This window comes from Athene noctua, chromosome 14 (genome assembly GCF_965140245.1).
Source record: "Athene noctua chromosome 14, bAthNoc1.hap1.1, whole genome shotgun sequence".
In the NCBI taxonomy this organism is placed as follows: domain Eukaryota; kingdom Metazoa; phylum Chordata; class Aves; order Strigiformes; family Strigidae; genus Athene; species Athene noctua.
In genome coordinates, this window is record NC_134050.1 from 17,909,937 (window position 1) to 17,931,842 (window position 21,906).

At 52.6% G+C, this 21,906-nt stretch overlaps 2 protein-coding genes across 3 annotated transcripts in view; both read right to left on the reverse strand.

The window, feature by feature from the left end:
* The window catches only part of LSP1 (lymphocyte specific protein 1), a 51,289-nt gene extending 37,247 nt beyond the window's left edge, over positions 1-14,042 (reverse strand). Inside the window, exon 1 of one of the 2 annotated variants that reach the window (XM_074918058.1) lies at positions 13,850-14,042. In XM_074918058.1, coding sequence (XP_074774159.1) covers positions 13,850-13,929 — 80 coding nt within the window. In that variant the 5' untranslated portion in view covers positions 13,930-14,042. Of the gene's footprint in view, positions 1-1,008; positions 1,149-13,849 lie in introns of those variants that run through there. The other variant, XM_074918060.1, reaches the window with a different exon arrangement.
* Positions 14,043-14,750: 708 nt separating this feature from the next.
* TNNI2 (troponin I2, fast skeletal type) lies at positions 14,751-16,629 on the reverse strand. Its single transcript, XM_074918207.1, has 5 exons — positions 16,591-16,629; positions 16,169-16,297; positions 15,667-15,756; positions 15,354-15,530; positions 14,751-15,042 (listed from the first exon to the last, which is right to left on the reverse strand). Exons 2-5 carry the CDS (start codon positions 16,289-16,291, stop codon positions 14,944-14,946), a joined length of 489 nt encoding a protein of 162 aa, XP_074774308.1. The 5' UTR covers positions 16,292-16,297; positions 16,591-16,629; the 3' UTR covers positions 14,751-14,943.
* Positions 16,630-21,906: the final 5,277 nt, after the last annotated feature.

Genomic DNA, 21,906 nt, shown 5'->3' on the forward strand with positions numbered 1-21,906 from the left:
TTGAGAGGAGAGGTTTAGAGGCTGCATTACCAGCCAGGGAAATCCCAAATTCACTAGAAAATGCCTGTCGAAATAAACCCCACCTTGACATCTTCCACCTCCCAGCTGGAGACCAGCAACCACCATGGAGCACAAGGGAGCCAAGAGGTGCCCAAGACGTGGGATGCAAGTCCAGCACTCCCCTAATTCCACCTCCCACCCATCCAGCTGCTCAACTAAATATAAAGAGACGAGGAGTGACTGTCTTCTGCTCACTCAGAGCCATCAGCATGGCACAACACCATCAGCCAGAGGAGGATCCCAGAGACCCACAGAGCATTTCCAGCCCCACGGGAAGAGCGGAGTGACCGCATGGAAGGGAATCCCAGCGCCAGCACACAATGTAGCCGTCCTCCCCGGCTGACAAACGGGAATAAACCCAACTGTGAACCGTCCACCTCCCTGCCCTGGCAATCACACTCGGAGAAAGGTTCAAAGCACTATTGCGATTAATTAAATCAAAGGAGCAATGTCAGTTTGCAGCCGTGGGAGGATCTGGCCCTTTACAGATCTCTGAATTGAAAATGCACATCACAGCATGCACAACGTACATTTCCTACAGGGGGAAAAAAAAAAAAATAAAAATCCTTTTTCTAGGCAGAAGCCTTCAGCGCTCAGGGGACACAAAAAGACACATACTGAGACATCTCTTGCAGAGCCGGGGGCGGGGGGGACTCAGCCGGCTCAGGTGAGTGTCACAGTACAGTTGTGCTCAGTTATTTCAGTTGTGTGCTCCTGGAAAAGCCATCAGCAAGTTCAAATCTGCTTTTCTCATATTGCTTTCGGGGAGGAGGGGGGGGGGGGGGGTATCTATTTTCCTTCCAACGCATCGCGTCGGCTGGAGAACCGGGGCGAGGAAGGCATTCGGCTGCTTTCAAGGGGCACGAAGCGGGTCGGTCCCGCACACCTTTCCCTGCCTGCCCCCCGCGCCCCCCCCCGGCAGCCCCCCGCGGGCAGGTGGGCTCTGACCTGATGAGGTTCTGCAGGCCCTGCTTGCTGGAGTTCCTCCTCAGGATCGCGCTGGTCATGGTGGCCACGGCTGAGCTCGGGCAGGGTCCCGCTGCCGCCCCCTCCCCTCCCCTCCCGGCGCCGCAGGCAGCTGCCCGCCCGCTGCCCGCCCGGCGCTGCGCGCTCCCGCGGCCCCCTCTCCGCCTTCAGGAAGTTCTGCAGCTGGTTTCCTTTTGTTTCTGCTAGCCCCCCCCTCCGCTCCACACCCCCGGCTTGTCTCCTCCACCTCTACCTCCTCCTCCTCCCCCCCCGCCCCGTGGAAGTGTCACGGGAGGGTCTCTGGGAGCGCAGCACAAAGCCCGGCGCTCCCCACTCCCGGCGAGGGGGGCTTCTCCCTCGCCCTCCTCCGCTTTAACTCTCTTCTCTCCCTCCTTCATCATCTCCAGCCCCCTCCTCCTTCCCACCTTCAGACCCTCCCCCCATATTCCCCCCCCCTCTCCTTTTTTTTTTTTTTTTTTCCCCCCACCTTTACCACTGTTCTCCACATTACACAAAGCAACTTGGGGGCAGAAACCCAGGTTGGCGACTTGCGCTCGAAGGGCTGTAAATCACCGCTGGTCCATTCACAGCAGAAGTCTTCTGCGAAAGTCTCACCTCCAAACGCTCCCCTGAGCACCCGGAGGTGAACCAAGAGCCAGATTAATGCGAAAGGGTCTTTGTGCTGAGAAACCAGAGAAAAACGTTCTCCTGGAACGGAGATAGCAGCTGGATTTTGGGGGAAGCCACTGGGCTGCAGCCCCAGGCAGACAAGCAGCACACAGCCTGCTTCTGCTCTCAAACTCCCCCCTCACTTACTCAAGCGATGGACTCTCCTGTGCCTCAGTTTCCCCCGCCACCAAATTGGGCAAGAGCAAAAAAGTCTGGCTCACCTCCATAAAACACTAATATTTCAGGAGATTAAAGAAGTGCGTGAGCGTTTGATAAACAACTAACAACATTGCCACCTGCTAAAACAAAATGCCTGTCTGCCACACATTCAGATGATTGCTTTTCATGCTACCTTGTCGTGGGAGCAATCTTGGGAAAAAACCAGTCTTTTTTTCCCCAACCTGCATCTCCTGGTCCACGCGTGCTTTGCTGGGGGAAGAGATCGTCTACTATACCAAACCAACAGGTGCCTGGACTTGTACCCGGCAAGTCCCAGCCCTACCTTATACTTGCACGTCATGGTGCTCATGGCATGGCCTGCCTATATTCCCCTGTGGTAAGTGGGAATATTCCTCTGGCTGTCTCCAAGGTGGGAGCCGTTGTGATGGGACCACCCTGCTTAGACTCTCACACCTTCCTTCTGCTCAGCCCCTCTCATCTCATTTACACATTTCCTTTCAATCCCTTCTACAGAAGTGTCTTTGCCACCTGGTAAGCTGAAATGGGAAAGCAGCCCATGAAATACACCCAGAAATCTCAATAAAAAGGACAAGCATCAAAGCCAGATCAGAAGGAAGTGCCTGTCCTGCTTCCCACTGCCTCTTCATTTCAAAACAGGTTGTTTGTTTTTTTTTTTCTGCAGGTATTTACTAAGCATCCCCTAAGCGATCAGGAACAACAAAACGCACTAAGCACAGACACTGATGCTGGCCTCACTCTGTGGGCTGCTCAGATGCTGTCACACCGCATTTTTTCTATCTAAATTTGGTGTGAAGATGCAAGAGATCCACCACAAAAGGTCTCTGTTGCTGAAAAAGAACCTGTCTCAGCTCTGCAAGTACTTACAGGCGTAATTAGGTTTAAGCATGTGAACATTCCCATTGACTTCACCACAATCACCCCGAGTTGAAATGAAGTATGAACCTACAGGGTTTTCTTTTTGGGGAGAATCGGCCCAAACCTGCCAGTGACACCCATGGTCCAAGCCAACCACGGGTGCAAGCTGGGGGAGCCCTGGCAGGCAGAGACAGAGCTAGCAGCCATGGGCCAGCAACAACTGGAGGCTGAATGAAATCACAGCAGCACTCTTATTTCAGGCAGAGATGCCGGGAGATCCGCAGGGAGCTGAGGAGGGGCAAGGAGGAATGCAGCCGCTGTCACCAGGAGAAGGCAGGAGCTTGCTGGGTGTGGGGAGGGGAAGAGGCGATGGCACGTCACTACCTACCAGAGCCAAGCGCCTTCCTGTAAATGGGCAGAGAGGGAAGCTGTTGATTCCCTCCGCAAGAAAGCCTTGCTTCCACACCAGGGTTTGTCTTCTGGAGGATGCCAACATGAGCATGCAAGCACTTGGCAGACTTCCACCCTAATCCCAGGACTGACTGCTTCTTGGAGATGGGGACCTTCAATGAACAGGGCTGACAAAAAAAAAAAATGCTTGGATGATGAAATCCAGGACCAGAGAGAGGTCATGACGTTAGATCTTTCTGGTCTAAGGTGCTAAAATCATTTGACAGCACCAGAAGAGCAGCAGTGAGGAAAGGGGTTCCTACATCGCACCAGGCTGAGGTCTGCAGTGCTCCTGGGGAGAGAAATTCCTGGTACTGAACTCCACCTGGAAAATCCTCCTCCCTTCACAAGGTGGCTGTGCTACTTGACCTCTGGAGAAGGTTTCCTGCCCTTCTGCCTGGTTTTCATCTTTGAGAAAGACATCAGTTACAAGAAAATTGATCCTTCCTCCACTATCAGCAGGGTCCTGCAGGACCACAGGGAGAAGAGGGCAGAGCAGGACCCTCTTCCTAAACTCATAGCTTGCAAGAAGGGAGGGAACTATGCACTTGGGCAGTCACTATCCCCATCTTGGTGGGGCAGGGGAGCATTTAAACCTGCTGTTCAAAAGCACAAGGCTGGGCCTAAGGGACAAGGGAGAAAGAGTGGTGTGGGAGAAATCCCACCCCATCACCCTGCAGAACAGAGGCGCCTGCTGTCCCCTCTCCTTCCTCACTCGCTGCCGAGCCCAGGTGCATCAGTCTGAGTCATTCCATGTATCCAAGAACAGTAAGGTCAGCATCAGTCCCACAGCTGCTCGTATCCTTTCACAGAAACAAACCTCCTGGTCCCATCAGGAAGCGGGTAGGAGTACAGCAGACACAGGAAGAAAAACAAAGAATTAATTCATCTGTTATTTTTTTGGCACAGTTTAAGCTAGGAGAACCACCATAAATCTCAGCAGCAAAGCCGCAGCCCAGTACAGGGCTAGAGCACCCAGCAACACGCTTCAGGGCACCAGAGAGCTTCCCAGGGCTCTCCCCAGCAGCAGGGGAAGCAGAGAAGGTGAGAGGCCAGGAGGGAGCGAATCTTCTCCATCGCTGCAGGAAGGAGGGCGGGAGTCCCAGAGAGATAGGGCCACACCAGTTCCCGTTAATTACACAATCACTCTGCTATGTAGGACTAGTTGCAAAATCAGTTGGAGGCTAACACATGGTCTAGGAAAAAAAGAAACAAAAAGACTCTAGTCCTGCTAGCAAATACATGCAGCCCAAGCAGTTTTCTCTGGTATTGCTGGGATGCAAAGCACTGTCAGCATAAGCCCCAACGTACAGCTGCTTCAAGGGCCAGTCCTTTATAGGTGCCATCAAGCTGCCAGAATGGTTTCCAGAGGTCCATGCCTGCATCCCACCCAGAGATGATGTCCTCACAGGAACAGCCTCACCTCTTCAGCAAGGACTGAGCAGCACTGTCTCAGCCAGAGACCCTGCACTTCTACCAGCAGCCCCCCTAGGACGATGGAGCAGATCTGTTTTGCCTTTTAACTGATGCATCCTTCCCTCTCCCATCCCAAACCTCTCTCCCTACTCTTCCACCTCCCCAACTTGTCTCCACTACGCACACGCAACCCCTGCTTTGAAACCAGCCTGGCAGACACCAGCACTTCTTGCCCAGCCCCCTGGGAGCCCCAGTTCAGTGAAAGGGGCACACCAGTTGATAAGTCAGCTGTGCAGATGGTTTGGTTTACACTCTAGCCTGATGGGTAGAGTTTGCCCATCTCACCTTCATCCCTAATTCCCAGTTAACTCAATCTAGTTTATTATGCCAGCACTCATTTTGGGGCAGCCAAAACAGGCAGCCAGGGATAATCTCAAGGAAACAGGGTGTCTAGCAGCCAAAAGCAGCATGTTGTCTCCTTCACACTAGAACAGCTCTTTACAAGTTCCAGAAGTCAGGAGGGCAGGGCATCTCATCTGCATCATTACCTCTGGGTACAAGGGAAGGAGTCCAGTCCCAGTGATGCTCCCCAGCAAACCTTCCTCTGCCCTGGCCACGAGTCAGGAGGGGACATTCCCAAGCCAATGCGTGACCCCATGGATATTCAGGGAGGGGTGCTGTAGGTGGGAGCTTGGCTCAGAGCTTTTGCCTGGCCCACGTGCTCAGAGGAGCACCATGAAGAACGTGTATAATTGTGGACTGAGTCCAAAGAGTCAACAAACACTTGTGTCACACTAAGTCTGAAGTACTTGGCTTCAGATCAGTGATGACTTTCTTCCCATGACATCCATAGAGGCAGAAATGAGAGGGAGAGGAAGCCAGGCCTAGAAGGAGCATCCATCTTCCTCTACCTCTCCACTCCCCCTCACCCTCACACACAATGGAGGGGCGACCCTCCCTGCAGGGCATTTCATGGGTATGTCCATAAACCTAAAATCCAAAGAGTTTGCTTTGTCTGCCGGTGAGAGGGGAAGATGCAAGCTTACAAGCCCTGTAAGATAAGTTGCTTTTGTTCCAATAGTGATACAAATGAGGGCAAAGGATGAGGGGACAGAGGGAGAAGGAACCAAAAGGAACATCTGAAAGCTGGATTTAAAATAGGGGGAGGAGGGAAGCAAAGAGAGATGATGTAAACATTAACCAGGCAGCCCAGCATGATCAAAGGAGATCAGAGCCCCTGTTGTGCTAGGTGCTGTGCAAACAGGGAGAGATCCCACCTGAGCCACTGTAGTGAGCTCCCATCTGGGTTTTAGAGACCAGGGCCAAGGCCAAGTGACTCGGCCAAGCACTGGAGGAGTACAGTAGGTTCAGCACATTGAGCCAGCATAGTCACTGCAGCCTACCAATCTATATGTTAGGTTAAATCAACAAAGCCATTGGGAAAGAGACAGGAAGACAAAACAATGGCTGCAGATAAGACACTCCCAGCCCATGCAGGAGGGTCATTACAGGACAAGAGGAGAACTATTGGAGACGGGCTCCATCTCTTTGGGATGCCTCTCCACCAAAGGGCCAAGAAGCAGCAAAAAGGACTCCAGCCAGGATGAATAAGCTGTAGGCAATTGCTGCCAAGAGGTTATCCCTCCACCAGCAGACACTATAGGAAATGTCTAAAAAGGGCCTTCTTACAGCATCATGTTGCCTCATCACTAGTCTTTGCTCACCAAGGTTTGGAAAGGTGCTGAATGAATTTGAACTTTGAGTGTCCATTTAAAATAAGGGGAGTGGCCTCTGCTTTGGCTAGGTGGAGTAGATGGATGCTGGGCAGCTGAAGACACCTTCAGACATCTCCCATGTTTGGCATAAGAGGGGCACAACCTGTAATGGAGGCACCACCTTCTTTCACCAAGTGGAATCTGTGTGATGTGTTTAAGCATCACCCAAAGCCAAGTAACACATTTTTTTGATAGGCTTGTAGGATAGCACCAGTGTGCGAGTACAGCCCTGTGCCCAGGCCATGCTGCTCAGCTGACCAGCACAGCACAGCTTTCAAGCAGTGAAATACAACTCCTGCCCAATATAAACTTACCGGCTCATGTGCAGATGCTCCGATGTAGTACCACATTGTGTAACACAAGCAGTTTTAGCAGCCATTAATCCCTGCCTCACACTTCTAGGCTGGCTACTCCAGCTGGGGTCAGGGTAGACTAACGGATAAGAAGGAACCCCCAAGCATCACCTGACAGCTCCTGCTTTCAAGCTATACCCTCACTTCAAGCTGCACTTTGTCCTGGGGAAAGGCATATAGTCTCAGCTTGCCATTATCCACCCATGCCTCCCTCACAGACCTGGGGGAAAGATGGGAGCTGTTATGAAAGGGCAGACAAAAGTATCATGTGTCCAAAAAGTCTGAAGACCAACATATGCCTCCATCAAGGGGGAGGATAGTCACTAATGCTCCGAAGTGAGGCCAAACAAAATGTTAAGATGAGCCTTTCTGCATCTAAGGCTGTATGCAGGAAGATGGCAACTGGAGTGGAGAGGCAGCAGCAGAGACAAATGCCACCCTGAGGAAGGAGAAGCTCCACCAAAGCAGGGGTGCAGACCCTGTGTATCACATTAGTCTGTCCTTCAAGACATCTCAGCACAGACACACTGCTGTCAGCTTCTGTTACATGAAGCTAAGTGACAACTGCGAGGAGGCACTTATTTTAAGAAGAAATAATTATTGCCATCCATTTTATTGGGGGAGAACTTTGCCCCTCCCAAACGGCTGGCAGTTGTGATTATTTGGGCTAAGTCAATAGTTCAGGATTTGTCGATGCTAATGGCTCCAGAGCAAGCTTTCACTGGAAAGGAAACTGCTTTTGCAGCAGAAAAGCACATGTATGCACAAGCACAGAAGAAGAGATCATATTTTCCAAACTGTCTGGCAAGGGCTTGATAAAAGGCATTGCACATACTGTCTCTTTAGCTGCAGCAAGCAACAGATACCTAGAGCTGGGAGAGAGGCTTCTTGGTAGTGCAGAATTAATCCCTAGCAAAGGATCTATTTTCAAAACGAGCATGTAAGCAAAAGAACCGAAGACCTCCAGCTGATGCAAACTGGCACGGCTTTATAGCAGACAGCGGGATGGTGCTCATATACATGAGCAAAAGCATTTGGGCCTACACATCTGTGCAGTAGCAAGAGAAATCCAAATAAACTGAGTTCCAGATAAACCCAGTCTTGCACATTTCAGACCAGCTGTTTCCAGGTGGCTCCGAGTTTTTAGACCACTGGGTGCAAGTCACTGATCAAGCTACTAATAGAAGTCCACTGACTGCCATTTCCATTCATTAATAGATTCGGCTGTGTTTGCTCACATATTTTCTTTACCCATGTATTCCCAGGACAGTTATCAGACTCACCACACTGGTATGAACTGCCACGGCTCCTTTGAGACAGGGTGCACCCAAGTAGCCCCTGGGTTTAACACTCACCCTATATGACTCAAGATGGAGCTAGTAATCAAGCATCAGCTCGGCTGCCAGCCCCAGCAGCCCATCCCAGGAGTGACTTGTTTAAAGCAGCAAATAACAGACGATATTTCATCCCGCCTTGCTGCAAATTCTCCTGCAGAGGATGAGGGCTGCCAGCCTCCCTGCTCAGGCATTGCATGAGCAGTGGCGGAGCCCCCAGAAAGCTGCTACAGACCTGCCCATAAGAAAGACAACTCCGAGTGCCGAAACCTGGGATTAAGACACTCCAGTGGCTGCCTCACACATCTGGTGTGTGTTAGGATGGATACACTGGCAAGGAAAACACACACAGGCTCCAAACAGGGCTGGTTAACCCATTCATGACTGAGCCTCTGAGGAGCATCCCAATAGACTGAGTACTGCAAGATGCCTGGCCAAGCCTCAGGAGAGCTTGGCTCAAATCTCATCAGTGATCTGTGCTTCCCAGGTGATACTGGGAAATCAGGGAGCAATTCAGGTTTCAAGGGTCACTGAGAATGCCTTGGGTTACCTAAAACACCTCCAAGGCCTGGCAGATGTCACACAGGTACAAGAGGAAACCACCCCTTCTCAGTACCCAATCCACAGTGGGTGTCCTACAGTTAGGGCATCTCTTTCCCTTCCTAAACACCTCAACCTCAGCTGTCGGGCCTTGCAGTAGAGATACCCTGTCCTCTTTGCCCTGAGGCAGTAGGTCATTGGGATAGCCACAGAGCACCCACCTCAGTGACACCCTGACCTTGGCTGGGCACTGGAGGTGCTGCTCTAGTACCGCTCATCCTGCAGTCATGCCCTGCAGGACAGCTGCCTCCTCAGCATGCGCAGCACTTACTAGGACATATTTTTGCCCCATGTACAAGATGACCATTATCCACAGTGCAACCTGGGTAGATGCCCCGTAGTCTCTATCATACAAATACACCCCTGTATCTTCCTTTCATTGATGTACAATCTCCTTATGAAGGGCTTGAGAACAGAACCACCCCATGAGAACCCATTCCCTATCCATTTGACTTCAGAGGATGCCAGAGCACCTCCTCGGTGAGCCCAAAGACTCAGCCTGATGAGGACCTTGTTGGACTCATATTAAGGGAACGGAAACTGCAGCTACGGGAGGTCAAAGCTGCTGCACAAGCTAGGTGCTGCCTTGGGCAGAGCAGAGCCCTCCCTCACCTGCAAGCGGGCACCACCCTTCCCAGACAGGTCCATGTAGCCAGACGGTACCAGGAGGGCTGCACGTGGAGGATGAAGTGAGAGCAGTAAATCCTTGTGGTGTTTCCTCAGAGCCCCTGAGGATCACAGCAGGCTTGCACTGTCAGTCAGAGCCAGATTACAGTCCCAGGAGCCTGGTAGCCACTAGTGCCCCCTGGAGCCTGGGCAACAGCTTTCTTCAGGCCAGGACTCCCACCCCCCGCAAAGAAAAGGCTGTTCCTGATTAAAACACAGTGCCAATGAGTCCTTGTAGCACCTCCCAGCCAGGCGATCTGCCCAGGTGCAAGTCAGTGTCCCGACAGAGGCAGCAGCCAGGCTGGATGAGTGCCTAGCTGGGAGCAAGCCCAGCTCCATGGAGACCACCGAGATAGCAAGGACCTCGCTCAGCTGCTGCATGGGTCACAGGGGTGATGGATGTGAAGGGCGGATGCAGGCAGAGCATCGGCCAGGGCTGGGTTAGCAGGGTCAGTGGGATCCCTAGAACACGGCAGGTTAATCACTTTGCTGCAGTGGAACCAGCCATGGTACCTTCTGCCCTTCCAGTTACTGTGAGGAAAAGGGCTTTCAGATTGTGGGAAGGGCCTGAAACCCTGTGAAGCAGCACACCATACAAAGCCCACACGTCCAGGGCGGATGCCCAGACCGGGGAAGGTAGTAGAAAATCCCTTTTGTCCCACCTTCCTAAACCAGCCCTCCACAGCTCTGTGCTCAACTCAGCTCTGCCCACGGAGCAGCACTTGCCCTGTCTCAGTCGCAGCAAACCTGGGAAAGCCCACACAGCTTCATCCATGTGGGCAGCAGAGCTGCAAACAGACCCTGACCCATCCCAGGGCCAGGACCCCACCCTATCCCGAAGTGCCACCGTGTCCCCTGACAGCAGCTCTCCCAAGGGGCCGTTTCCAACCTGGGGGATGGCTGCCTGCTCCACACAAGTGGTATAGCCCTGCCGTGCCCCAAAACTCTGCCTGGACATCTCTGCTTTCCTCATTGCTGCAGATTTATCAGTGCTGTTGGATGAAGCATGCCAAGCAGAGCTCGCCCCCTCGTGGGGTGCAGCCAGGGGATGCCTGAGGCCCCCACAGCCAGAGGGGTTCAGTGACCCAGGGGTGCTCTGCACCCTCTCCTCCAGAGAAACAGGAGCCCCAGCACCGCCTCAGCCAGCAGAGGTGCTCCCTCACCTCACCCTGGCAATGCTAGTCTGGCAAAACCTCCTCCTAGCACCCCCCAGGATGGTCCCTGGCACAGCCTGCCTAGCCTTCCCAGTGGCCAGGTCTCTCCAAAATCCAGGGACAAGGGATTCCCATAAGCTTCAGAGACAGACGTCTCCCCAAGACTTTTAAAACAGCCAGCCCTCCAGCCAGCAGAGAGTCTTCTGTGGTTTAAAAAAGTAAAATTCAAATAAAGGCTGCTGGGCAATCCCCTACTTCAACACACATACCTCCAAACCCATAGCTTTACATTGCAAAATAAGTTCAGAGGCAAAGCAGGTGTTTGTTTTTGGTTTTGTTTGGGGTTTTTTTTCAAGGAGAAAGAGACACTGAAGGCACCTGATACCTCCCTATAAATAGAGACAGTTCTTTATCCCTAATGCCACTTGCCAGAGCACCTATATCCAATCTGGAAACACTAAAGTATTGCCCAGCTTCATTAAATTATCCATCTGGCCCTCCCCTGTTCATTTCCCTACTATTTTTCCACTTTAATGAGCCCAGTTGGGTCAAACTGTGACCATTTACTCCTGAGCAGGGATCAGCCACCCCTCCCCTAAGGACTCTGGTGTCCTGAGGGGTCCAAAGACTCCCCACATATCAGTTTTCCCAGAAAACCTCCTTCCAACCACGGGTATACTTAGCAACAGCAGTCATCCTAGCAAAGACCCTTGAGACTACCCCAGGGATCTGGAGAATTCAAGACAGCTGGGGGCAGACATGGCAAAGAAAAGCCCAGGGCTTGCTAGTGCAGCAGAGCCTCTCCCAGGCGGTGACCATACATGGGCTGCCAAGGGCTCCCTGCAGCTCACAACAGGGTGGGAAGCCCCAGAAGGAAGGCGACAGGGGAATTTGGGAGGAGGCAGTCTCTCATCTCAGACCCCACAGGCAAGAAAAACCTGCCTTATGAGCCATGCTGCCCCTCAGGTGCAGCTACCCTGTGGGGCAGAGCCCCAGCTGTAGGGATGTGCACAGCCACGGGTGGAGCAGCTAAAGTCAGGGGCTGCCTGGAGCTTCCAAAGCTTTGTGGGGAGTGCTGTGAGGAACAGACCCAATACATCCTGGGTTATCTAGTCCTGGTGAAAGGCAGGCTTCCCCCGTGCCTCAGGCTCCCTACCTCCCACCGTCAAGGCAGGAGGGTTGGCTCCTTCACCCTGCACCACGTTGTCCCATCAGGGTAGGACAACCCAAGCAGTCACCTCCGCAAAGCCCCGCTCCAGCTTCTTGCTTCTTTTGGGAAGGCTTCACATCAGACTCACACCACAGTGGTTTCCTGTATAGCAATTCCAGCTCATGGAAGAGAGCATAACACCAGTTTGGTTTAGGTGGTATTACACTGACATCAGTAAGACTGCCAGCACGTCCCCATTTGTATAGGGAAACAGAGTAAGCTATGTCCAAATTCGGATTTCTAGGACTTTTCTAATGCAAGCTCCTCTTCTATAGACACTGGGCACAGTTAAATAGATCAGGCTCACTGTTTAAGCAAATCCAACACCTTTTTTTCTCCCCATATCTCCTCACTGTTACACCAGAGAGCCTTGGGACTGACTTTCCTGTCAACTCCACCACAAGATTCACTGCTCACACCTCCGGCATGCTTTAAGCTGGTTTAGGAGCACTGTGTCCTGCCTCCATCCATACACAGCTCAGCTTGAAAAGAGATTTGTCCTCAAGGAGAGGAGATCAGAGAGCCGAGCTAACCACAGGGTGAGAAAAGGTAGCCCCAAACAGTAAGCAAACACTTCCTTCCTCCATTTTGGGAGTGGAAGTCACCAGAGCCTAGCAAGAAACATTTAAATAGCACAAGTAAAAGCAGGAGAAGTTTAGAACTGCACACGAAACTAATACCCAAATTGAGAGAGAAAGTAATTCTCTATATTTTAAAAACAAAAAGGAAGTTATTTTTGCTCGCTACTTTTGGCATCGTTTCATATCTCATTAAAATTCTAAAAGGCAGCTAGAGAGGAAGGGATGTGCCGCCCTGCTATCAGTATGCACATACACACTTTTTAAACATGTTTCTAAGGGCTGTAAGAGCTGGAGTGCTACAGAACAGACCCCTCCAGACAGCTGCTTATTTAGCTGAGACTCCAGCAGAAAACAGAGAGGGGAACAAGCTGACCCTGCCTGCCAGCAGCCCCCGCCGCTGGTCCGGCTGCACCCCTGTACCTGCAAGAGGGGAGCGGGAAGGCTCCACTGCCTTGGGCCACCCCCAGCACCTGCTCCTGGCTCCTGCAAGATGAGCTGAGCCTGTGACGGAGGCACAGCCAGGCTGAAGCAGTGCTGTAAATCGCATAGATCACTCCGAGAAACCCCATGCTCCCCCAGCACCCAAGGCTTCCCCTTTGTTTCAGTAGAGAGCCATGTAGACCCTTCCAGCACCTTTTGAAGCTTCCAGGGAAGTCTTCAGCCAAGGCTAATTGCTGTCAGATGTCAGCCAAAACACTTAATGCAACCATTAGTGACAGGAGATGACACACCTTTCTCCTTTTATTGTCACTCAAGGGTTTTTTTTTCCTATCAACATTAACTGCACTGTCTTTCAAAGCCTTGGGGAGAAATGCTAATGCAAGCTTTGAAGCTGGAGGTGAAAAATCAGGCAACCCCCCAAGCTCCCTGGATGCTCAACCTGAATCCAGTCCAAATACTGCTGGGTGATACACCTCGGAGAGCTTATCTCTGCCTGCCTCCACCACAGACAGATGTGGTCTCTGCTACTGATCTGTCTTCTTTTAAGCCCTGTGGAAAGCTGTCTGTGTCGGAGCGAACAGACCCCACATTCTACAATCTCTGCTCATAAAGGAACAAAGCAGAGTGGGGGCACACGGAGATGTATAACCTTAGAGCAACTAGCCTGAAACGTTGCCAGGTTAATTCAACTAGAGATGTAGGGGACAGAGCAAGAAATCAGATGTGCCCAGTGATTGCTGCAGGGAGAAGAGCAGCTGATCTCCACCCACTGGTCTTAAAGATGGGGCTGATTTCAGCTGCGGAGCAGGTCCAGGTCACCAGACCCCTGGTTGAGCTTGCCTGCTGCTGGAGCTCTGGTTCCCCACTTGAACCACCCCCTCTCAAGGGCTTTGAAGCTCAAAAGAGATGAGGCCTTTAGGAAATCTAAGTCTCTCGCTAGCTGGAGGAGCTTGTCAAAAGCCTGCTGGAGCATCTGACCTGTTTCAGCCTCATGGGTCATCACCGTTGTGGCCACGCATCCTCGTTTCCCACCATCACCTCCCCCGTTTCCCAGCCTCCCAGTTTCCCGGGACTGTAAGGCAGCCGTGGTGTTGGGGTACTGGGTCCCCAGGCCTCACCTCTCGCTTTCCCCAGGAGATTCATCTCCCACTTGATTCACACCTTCCGCACCCTTCTGGCACTCCTCCGAGTCTGACATCTTCTCCCCCGGCCGACACGGCAGCCCCACGGACAGCTCCGGCAGAAGGGTGCTGCCGCCGTTTCGCTTTTCCTGTGCTCGGCAGAAATGAGCTGTGCCGGAAACTTCATGGGCTGAGGGTTTGGGGGGATGGGAGAGGGGCAGAGGGAAGGCAAATTTGGTCTGGGGTTTTTTTTTGCTTTTTTAAAACCATTGGGAGTATTTTAAGGTTTTACCTCTGCCAGCAGCTCAAAATCAGGAAGTGCTGGACTAACCCGAAAGAAAAGTGGGGCTCATGGACAACCCCACCATGGCAGGGAGAGGAGTGACCTGCCTCTTCCCCAGCTGCCTGTGCCACTTTGGGGACAGCCAGTATCTCTGACTCCTAGCACCCTACAGCGCACTGGTACCAGGGTGCTGCCACAGGAGCTGCCTGGGTTGTCCTGACTTCACAGGTCTCAAAACCCACTGAAGCCGAAGGGTCTGCTTCTGCCCTGCAGCCATCACCCCTCACCTCCCTTCCTGGCTCTGCTCCTTCCCCACGGCTTCCTGCTGCTGCCACCGTGGGTGGAGGTTCTGCAACACCTCCTGGGGCTTGGACTCATCTCTTTGTCTCTTCATCACTGGTGAAGGACATGGAGTGGTACAGCCCGGCAGGAGGATGCCAGCTGAGGGTGGTGGCATGGCCTCAGCCTTTCTTCCTGGCAACAAGGGGCATGAGCATTCCCAGCTTTCGAGGAGGACCAAGAGCAGAGAGGTGGCCCATCCCCACAGCAAGACCCCACCAAAGCCTCCCCATCCCCACCAGGACCCCCACAGCAGGGGCAGATTCTGCTGGCATCATGGCATGGGTTGGGGTCCGGCCTCCCAGGCAGGCAACACCCGCCTCTCCTGCCAAAGCTTTATTTACACTGCTGCTGCCAGGACGCAGCTCTTCGCAGAACCAGAGAGAAACAGCACCCAGTTGGTGCCCTTGAGCCCGGGGGGTTGGTGGGGACAGGAGGGAGTGGAGGACGGGTGTGGAGAGGCAGATGCTTAGGACTCGCCAGCCTCGAACATCTTCTTCCTGCCCTCCATGCCAGACTTCTCCTCAATGTTCTTCCTCCAGTCACCGACATCACGGAGGTCCTTCTCCTGGGGAAGGGATGGGGGGGTGGGTGTGAGCAGTGCCCCCCGGGGTGAGAACCCACCCAGGCAGGGCCCTTCACCTGTCCAACCACGGAAAACCCCTTGGCTAGAGGAACCCAATTCCACCCATGCTGTACATCTTTTGGGGCTGCACCCTCCTTTTTCAAGATCATGGGTGCCAGAAGAGGAAATAATTGAGCAGGAAAAACATTAGGGAGAAAGGCTTACGCTCAACCCTGTCTATCACACACGGAGACATGAGCCCCAAAAACCAGGGGACAAGTGCTGTATGGGCACAGGAGAGAGGGAAGGAGTACCTTCTCGGTGTCCTCCTTCTTGACTTGCTTCAGGTTGGCTCGGAGGTCCATGCAGACCTTGTGCTTGGAGCCCAGCAGGGCTCGCAGCATCGCATCGGCGGACATGCGCACCCTGCGCAGGGGTGGCCTCTTGAACTTGCCCCGCAGGTCAAAGAGCTTCTGGCTCAAGTCTTCCAGCTGCAAGGGGATGAAATGAGGTGGGAGCAGAGAGAGAGAGCAGGGCATGCGTTTCATGAGATGGACCCAAGTGGTGTGGGGAGGCACAAAGGATGGACTGGAGACTCCCCTGAAGGATGGCTCCAAGGAAACTCACCTCCTTGGTAGTCTTCTGTAGCTTCACCTCTGTGTCATATCTCTCCTCATCCACTGACTCTATCTTGGCATGAAGCTTTTTGCACAGCTCCTGGGAGGAAAAGCACAGAGGGGTGTTGACAGCTAGGACCCACACACGTGGTTGCTCCCTCCTGACTGCTCTGGCTCTGAAAGACCTCAGTCCAGAAGACCAGATGGGGTCAAGACCAGATGGCAAAGGGTGGCTTGCATGCCAGCTCCTGGTCTCCATGCTACTGGTTTCACACAAATCCTGCCTCAACACATCATTAGAAATGCAGCTTTCCTGCCAGCCAGACCCCTTTTTTTTATTTCAAAGAGATTCCCAGCTACCTCTCAAGATTGCTCCACATCCAGCCAGCTCCAGGGCACCCACAGGTGAGAAGGGGCTCAAGACAGGAAGGCCAATCTAGACCCACCAGGCTGACTGATGAAGCCAAATAATTTCTGGTCTGGCACAGGGAAAGGGTTAAAGAAGTCTTTACCTGAAGTTCCTGCATGGATCCTGGGAGCGACAGAGGAGGGCAATGCTCTGCCAGGTAATTTTGCTTCTCCACTTCTTTAGCAGCTGCTTCTTTTTCTATTTCGGTGGCAGCAAGCTGGAGCATAGCACTCTGGAAGGCAGCAGGAAGATGGTCAGCACAGGGTGGAGGCACTGGAGGAGGGCAGGGGGGGTGAAAAAGTGGAGGAGAGCCCTGTTGGAGAGGCAGCTTGGAGAGCTCCCCATCAATACCAGCATCTCCAAGCAAGCTATACTGGTGGGGACACAGTAAGGAGTGAGGTTGGGGGCCTCCACATTGTGCATCATGGCCTCTTCCAGGAGGGAGAATGATGAGAGCTGGCTGGCTCGGAATGGGAGATGGGATGGTCAGGACACACCTCACCCAGCCCCAGCAGTGCCACGTACCTTCAGGTGCTGCCGACGGGCAGTGGCTGCCCTCCTTTTTTTCTGCAAGTGGGAGGAATGAGAGAAAAACAGGTTATTAGGTGCCCATTCCTCTCTTCATTCCCCTTCCCTGTGCAACCCCACAGTCCACCGAGGAGCTGCAGCCCTGCCAGGGAGCTGGCTCCCCCCAGGATGGATGGCTTGACACACAGTTTGTCCCCAAACCGGTGGCACTCAAAGAAGAGTCTCCCTGCTGAGCCCAGCTTTGCCAAACCTCTGGTAGCTAAAACCTATGAAGTGCATCAGGAAAAGATAATAAGTGTAACGAACTTGAAGATATGCATATAAAATATAACTTCAAGCTTGGCTTCTTGGGACTTTTAGCTTTTTCTCTGATTTCCTCTTCACTCAGGCATGGGTTTTGCTTTGCGCTCAAGCTAACATCCCCAATATCCCCGGGCACTCGGGAGCTATGGGATGTCTTTCTGAGTGACACACCTGGTGAGGACGGCCAGGCGGGTTAAAACAGGAGGGTTGTGGGATTTCTTGGAGCCAAAAAGACCCAGCACAGGTGATGCTGAAGGGGGTTTATCACAGCTGGTGGACAGACATGACTGCGGGGTCTGCAGATCTAGATGCTGCTCTGCCCAGGAGGCTGTGGCTGTAAGACACAAACCAGCTCCCTCTTCCCTGAGATGTCAGGTGAGAAATAATTTGGGGAGTCTGGAAGACCAAGCCTGCCCTTCTGTACCCATGACATGCTGGACCAGCAGCAACAGGTCTCCTATTTATAAAAGAAGCCACAACTTTGATGTGCCGCTGCATTGCAGCTGTTTCCTCAGCATTCTGCCCAGAAGTCTGAGCAAGGCTGAGTGCGGCTGGCACGGGGGAAACACACCCTGACATCTGATGTGCCGTGCTGGGGGAGTAGAAAGCAGCACTCGGGTGCAAGTCTGTGCTGCATAGAGAAGGAAGTGGATAAGAATCTGCAGAACAAAATCTGACATGCTTTGCATATGTAAATGGTGCTAAGGTCCTCCTGACAGGGCTGGAGGGCTCTGCAGAGAAAAGGCAACCGGCTCTGAGATGCAGTGCACCATTACCCAGCAGGATTTTGCTCATATGAATACAGGCATGGTCCATGACAGAGCAGATCCCTTGAGCACTGTTAGCCCAGGGTTTATTCTCCATCTGAAAACTGGTATCTTAGCAAAAGAGTGCTGTGGGATTTCTATGAGTCTCTGAAATCATCTTTTCTCTCAGTGAGGACAAGCTTGAACTTCTCGTGTATTGGACATATGGAGAGACTTGCTAAGAGGAGATGGGGAGTGACAAAGCCAGCCCTCCCACACCTTCCCCTGCATTTGCCCAGTCACACTCAGGCTTCAAGCCCAGCCCCGCTCTGGCTCTGCCAGGAGCCAGGGAGAACTAGCTAAGGATGCAACCTCCACCCTGCTCATTCTCCCCTGCATGGCCTTTGAGAAGCATTTTGGCAGTGCTCGGTGGGCAGAAAATGAGGGGCTACGTGTGGGAAAGGATGAGAGGATGCTAGGCCAGGGACTGTGTGGTGGATGGGTGATGGAGGAGAGGTGGCTCTGGACCACCGCCTTCCCAGCACCATCTCGTGGCCGTCTGGGGAAGCAGGAAAGAAGGGAAAAAAGCATCTCACTCCAAGCCAGGAGGCAGAAGAGATCTTCAAAAGGAATTTTTCTTCTCCTTCCCATCTTTACCAGGAGGAGTCAGCAAGAAAGCCTTGCCATGAACCATTCTTCCCCCCCTGACACCCAATAACTGCTTTTCCTAAAGAGGAATGTGAAGCCAGGATTGATGCCATGAGCATCGCTAAAGGAAAAATCCTAGGAAGACACACTTACCTCTTCACTGTTCAAGAAGAGCAGATGGACAAGAAAGGGAGGGAAGAGAAAGGGGAAAGGGGAGAAAAAAGCAGTTAGCATCCTAATTGGAAACAAGCAGAGGAATCTTAACAGGCACAAAAAGTTGGCAGTTGAACAGAAGTTTTTAAATGCCAACAATATATTAGAGACAGAAAAATGGGAACTTACTCAGACATCTTGCTTTAGATGGTTGTGAGCCTGCAATGAAAACCAAGAAAAAAGGTTCACAGTTATTCATGCTGCTGGTGACTTTCTTGGGTTTAAAAACAATGCAAGATTCCCCTACATAAAAAAAAAAAAAAAAAAAAAAAAAAAAGAAAAAAGAAAAAAAAAAGAGGAACAGGTTTGCTCTTATTTCCCAACTTCTCCAAATTTTCATCATATAGGGAACTAGGCTGCAGTTTGTGGATGAGAGCCAAACACGTGCCTACTCACAGCAACACAAACCTCAGCATCAGGAGACTTCTGGACCAGACCAAATGGTGCTGGCCCAGAAAAAGAGAGATTTGTGACAGTAGTTCCAGCAGGTATATCTCTTTTTTGACTCCCAGGAAAGCATTTTATGCAATGACGTAAGAGGTAAAAGCTATTTTCTGTTTTTTACTGCTTTTACTGCTTCACTTTGCCATGCAGTCTTGCCCCACTTCATGAACAAGAAATGCCCCAAAGCCTGTGGAGGGTTGGCGGGGACCCCAGGTGACAAGGAAGGTCTTTGGAGGATGCTGCTCCCAGTATATGCACCCAGGGAAGCCTGTTGCAACAGTCTCAGCACAGATGAGGTAGGATGGGGTTGAAAGTTGTTGTTGAGTTGGTAAAGGCACAAAGAGTTTCCCCAGACAATTCCTTTCATTTCCTTTAAGTGGAAATTCAACAGGTACAACGCAGTGTATTAGAGAAGAGATGGAAGAGCACCTTTGTTTTGCTGTAAATTATTTCCCTGTAAATAGAATTTTACTTTTCTAGCAGGGCAGTATCTCCTGTTTATATCTCCTAATGGAAGGATGCAGGAGTGTTGGCCAAGCTCAAACGAAGCTAGTCCTTTGCAGAGCAGGCAAGCCTCTGAAACACAGCCATCTGCAGACCTGGGAGGCTCTGCTGGGAGGTGAAGTGTTAATGGGGGCTCATGCCCGAGGGAGGAGGCACAGCTTGCAGGGTCAAGGAAACTTTATCCTGGAAAATGTGCAGGCCCATCACATTACTTTAGGGAGGAGGGGGGGGAAAAGTGCTTCTAAAAATGGTCAGGGAGCTGCGGAAGGAGCTGCAGCTGTCTCCTCGGACAGCAGCCTTTCCCTGGTGCCAGCCCCCGTGACTCAGGGAGGTCGGGGCGATGCGAAGCAAAAGCCAGCGCAGGTGGCTGGGCTACAGCTGAGGGACGGGGCGGCCGAGGAACGCCGGCTATTTTTACTCACATCCCTGCTCCGCGCGTGCACGCACCCACTTTGGCGGCAGCAATGCCGAGGAAGCAAGGGGACGACGCCAGGCTGCGGCTCGCTGCCTGCAACGTGGGTAAATCACCTGTTCTGGGGGGGGACACAGTAAATTTGGATGTCAGTCCCTGTCCGAGGGTGGTTTTGGGGAGGAAGGCACTGCGAGGACTGGGTTGGGAGCTGGAGGAAGGGGTGTAAGTAGGAAGCTTCGCCGAGTTACCGCAGGCAAGGAAGGATCCCCCGTCCTATGGCCCTGGGGAGGTCAGCATTAGGGAGCCGGAGGCTCTGCTTGCCCTCCCCACTCAAGCCGGAGAGCAGAACCAACCAAGGGAGGGGAAAGCATGAAACCAAAGAGAAAGAAGGTCACTGGAAAGGACAGAGGGAGACTTTGTGACACGCAGACCCTCTCCAACAGGCAAAAGGATGGAGAAGGTTTTATTAGCAGCCCCGTTTCTCCCAGCAGGTCACCTCCACCTGGTATTTATCTCCCTAAAACTCAGGTGAGTGAATCTAATCCCCGTCACCCCCTAAGAGCAAGCTGCGTCATTAAGAGACATGCAAAATAGCTCACCCAAGTCTGGAGGAGAAAATCAGAGTCCCGCTGGCTGGACAGGACGACTGGCGAGCTGCAGGCAGCTGGCTGAGTAAGGAGGTATAAAAGGGCTTCTCGGGTGGCTCAGCAGAAAATCCACCTTCTCTTTAAGGGCATGGAGGCCTTCTCAGACCAATGATGTGCAAGAGTCCCTTGTGCACCTCCCTTGGCTGGGGCAGGCCAGGCAGGCAGCCCCGGAGGAGAGGACAGCCACCGGGGATGGAGGGGTGGGGAGGGGGAGGACATCTTCTACCGATAGGGCGGGCAAGCGGAGCCACCCCGGAGGAGCCCGGGAGGTGCTTTTCCTTGGGATTGCCGAGGAGGTAGCCTTCCTCTCCTTCTTCCTCCCACCAACCAGCCACACCAGATAGGGCTTCAAGGTTATGGGGAGCCCGGGCTCCCTGCACACAGCCATCCATCTGCAAGGCCGCTAATAAAATTTCCCCCTGGAGACACAGAGTGGCTTATCCACAGATGAGGGCACGGCTCTGTTTGCCTCTGAGGGCTTGGGAACAGCTCTGCCCTTCAGGAGTGAAGGAGCCTGCACCCCACAATCTACGGCTGATAGCATGTGCAAGAGCAATCCCTGAGCAAGCCATCCATCATGAGCATGCTCTTTTAACCTCACTTACCTCACGGGAAACATTTGCAGCTCCTCCCTGTCTGAGATATTTCAACACAACTAAGGTTTTTTTAAAAAACAAACCTGTGGAGCCGCTGCGGGCAGCCCTAAGGCTCGCTGCAACCCTGGGGACTGGGGAGAGGCAGCAGAGCATGGGGGAGCAGCCCCATGCTACCCCCCCACCGTGGGACCCAGCCCCGTATCTCTGTGGGTCTGAAGGAGAAGCAGGTGGAAATGTAGCTGGAAATATTCACCAGCCCGGTCACAGCACATGTAGTGTTCATGTGTAGGGGGTCCCATGGAGACAGGAACCCAAACAGCTCCTGCTCTCCTCCTCCAACACAGGCGCTCCCTCCCCTTTCAGCTGGGGCTTTTTAGGCTGATTCAGACACGGCCCTGACAATATTTTCCAGGTTCTCTCAGATGTTATATAGATAGCAGCAAATCTGCTGCTGCAGGCTTCCTGTTTCACCACCTTTAGCATCGGGCAAGTAATGCTGCAGGTACCAGTGAAGGAGGAGTGAAGTCCTTGAGACGGGGCTGGGGTCTTCTTGCAGGGGTTTGGCCCCATAGCAGGTGGAGGAGGGAGAAGCCACTAGTGTGGGCAAGGCTGGGTCCGCTCAGGATTTGTCCCTCTGAAATGTCAAGAGGTAGATGGTTTGGGTAGTGAACATCTCAGTGTCAGTGTATGCTGGCCTGTAGATCTGAACTACCCCCTTGCAAATCCACCGTGAGATTCTGTGAAGGTGCAATTCAGCAGAGGCTTTGGCTGGCTTTGCCCTCACCTGGGCTCCCATGCAA

Excerpts from the sequence above, each read along its gene's own strand:
- TNNI2 (XM_074918207.1), bottom strand. The coding sequence starts at position 16,291 with ATGCTCCAGCTTGCTGCCACCGAAATAGAAAAAGAAGCAGCTGCTAAA. Across the intron at positions 15,757-16,168 it reads GATCCATGCAGGAACTTCAG|GAGCTGTGCAAAAAGCTTCA; the intron begins GTAAAGACTTCT and ends TTTTCCTCCCAG. Across the intron at positions 15,043-15,353 it reads AGAAGGAGGACACCGAGAAG|GAGAAGGACCTCCGTGATGT; the intron begins GTACTCCTTCCC and ends TCCCTTCCCCAG.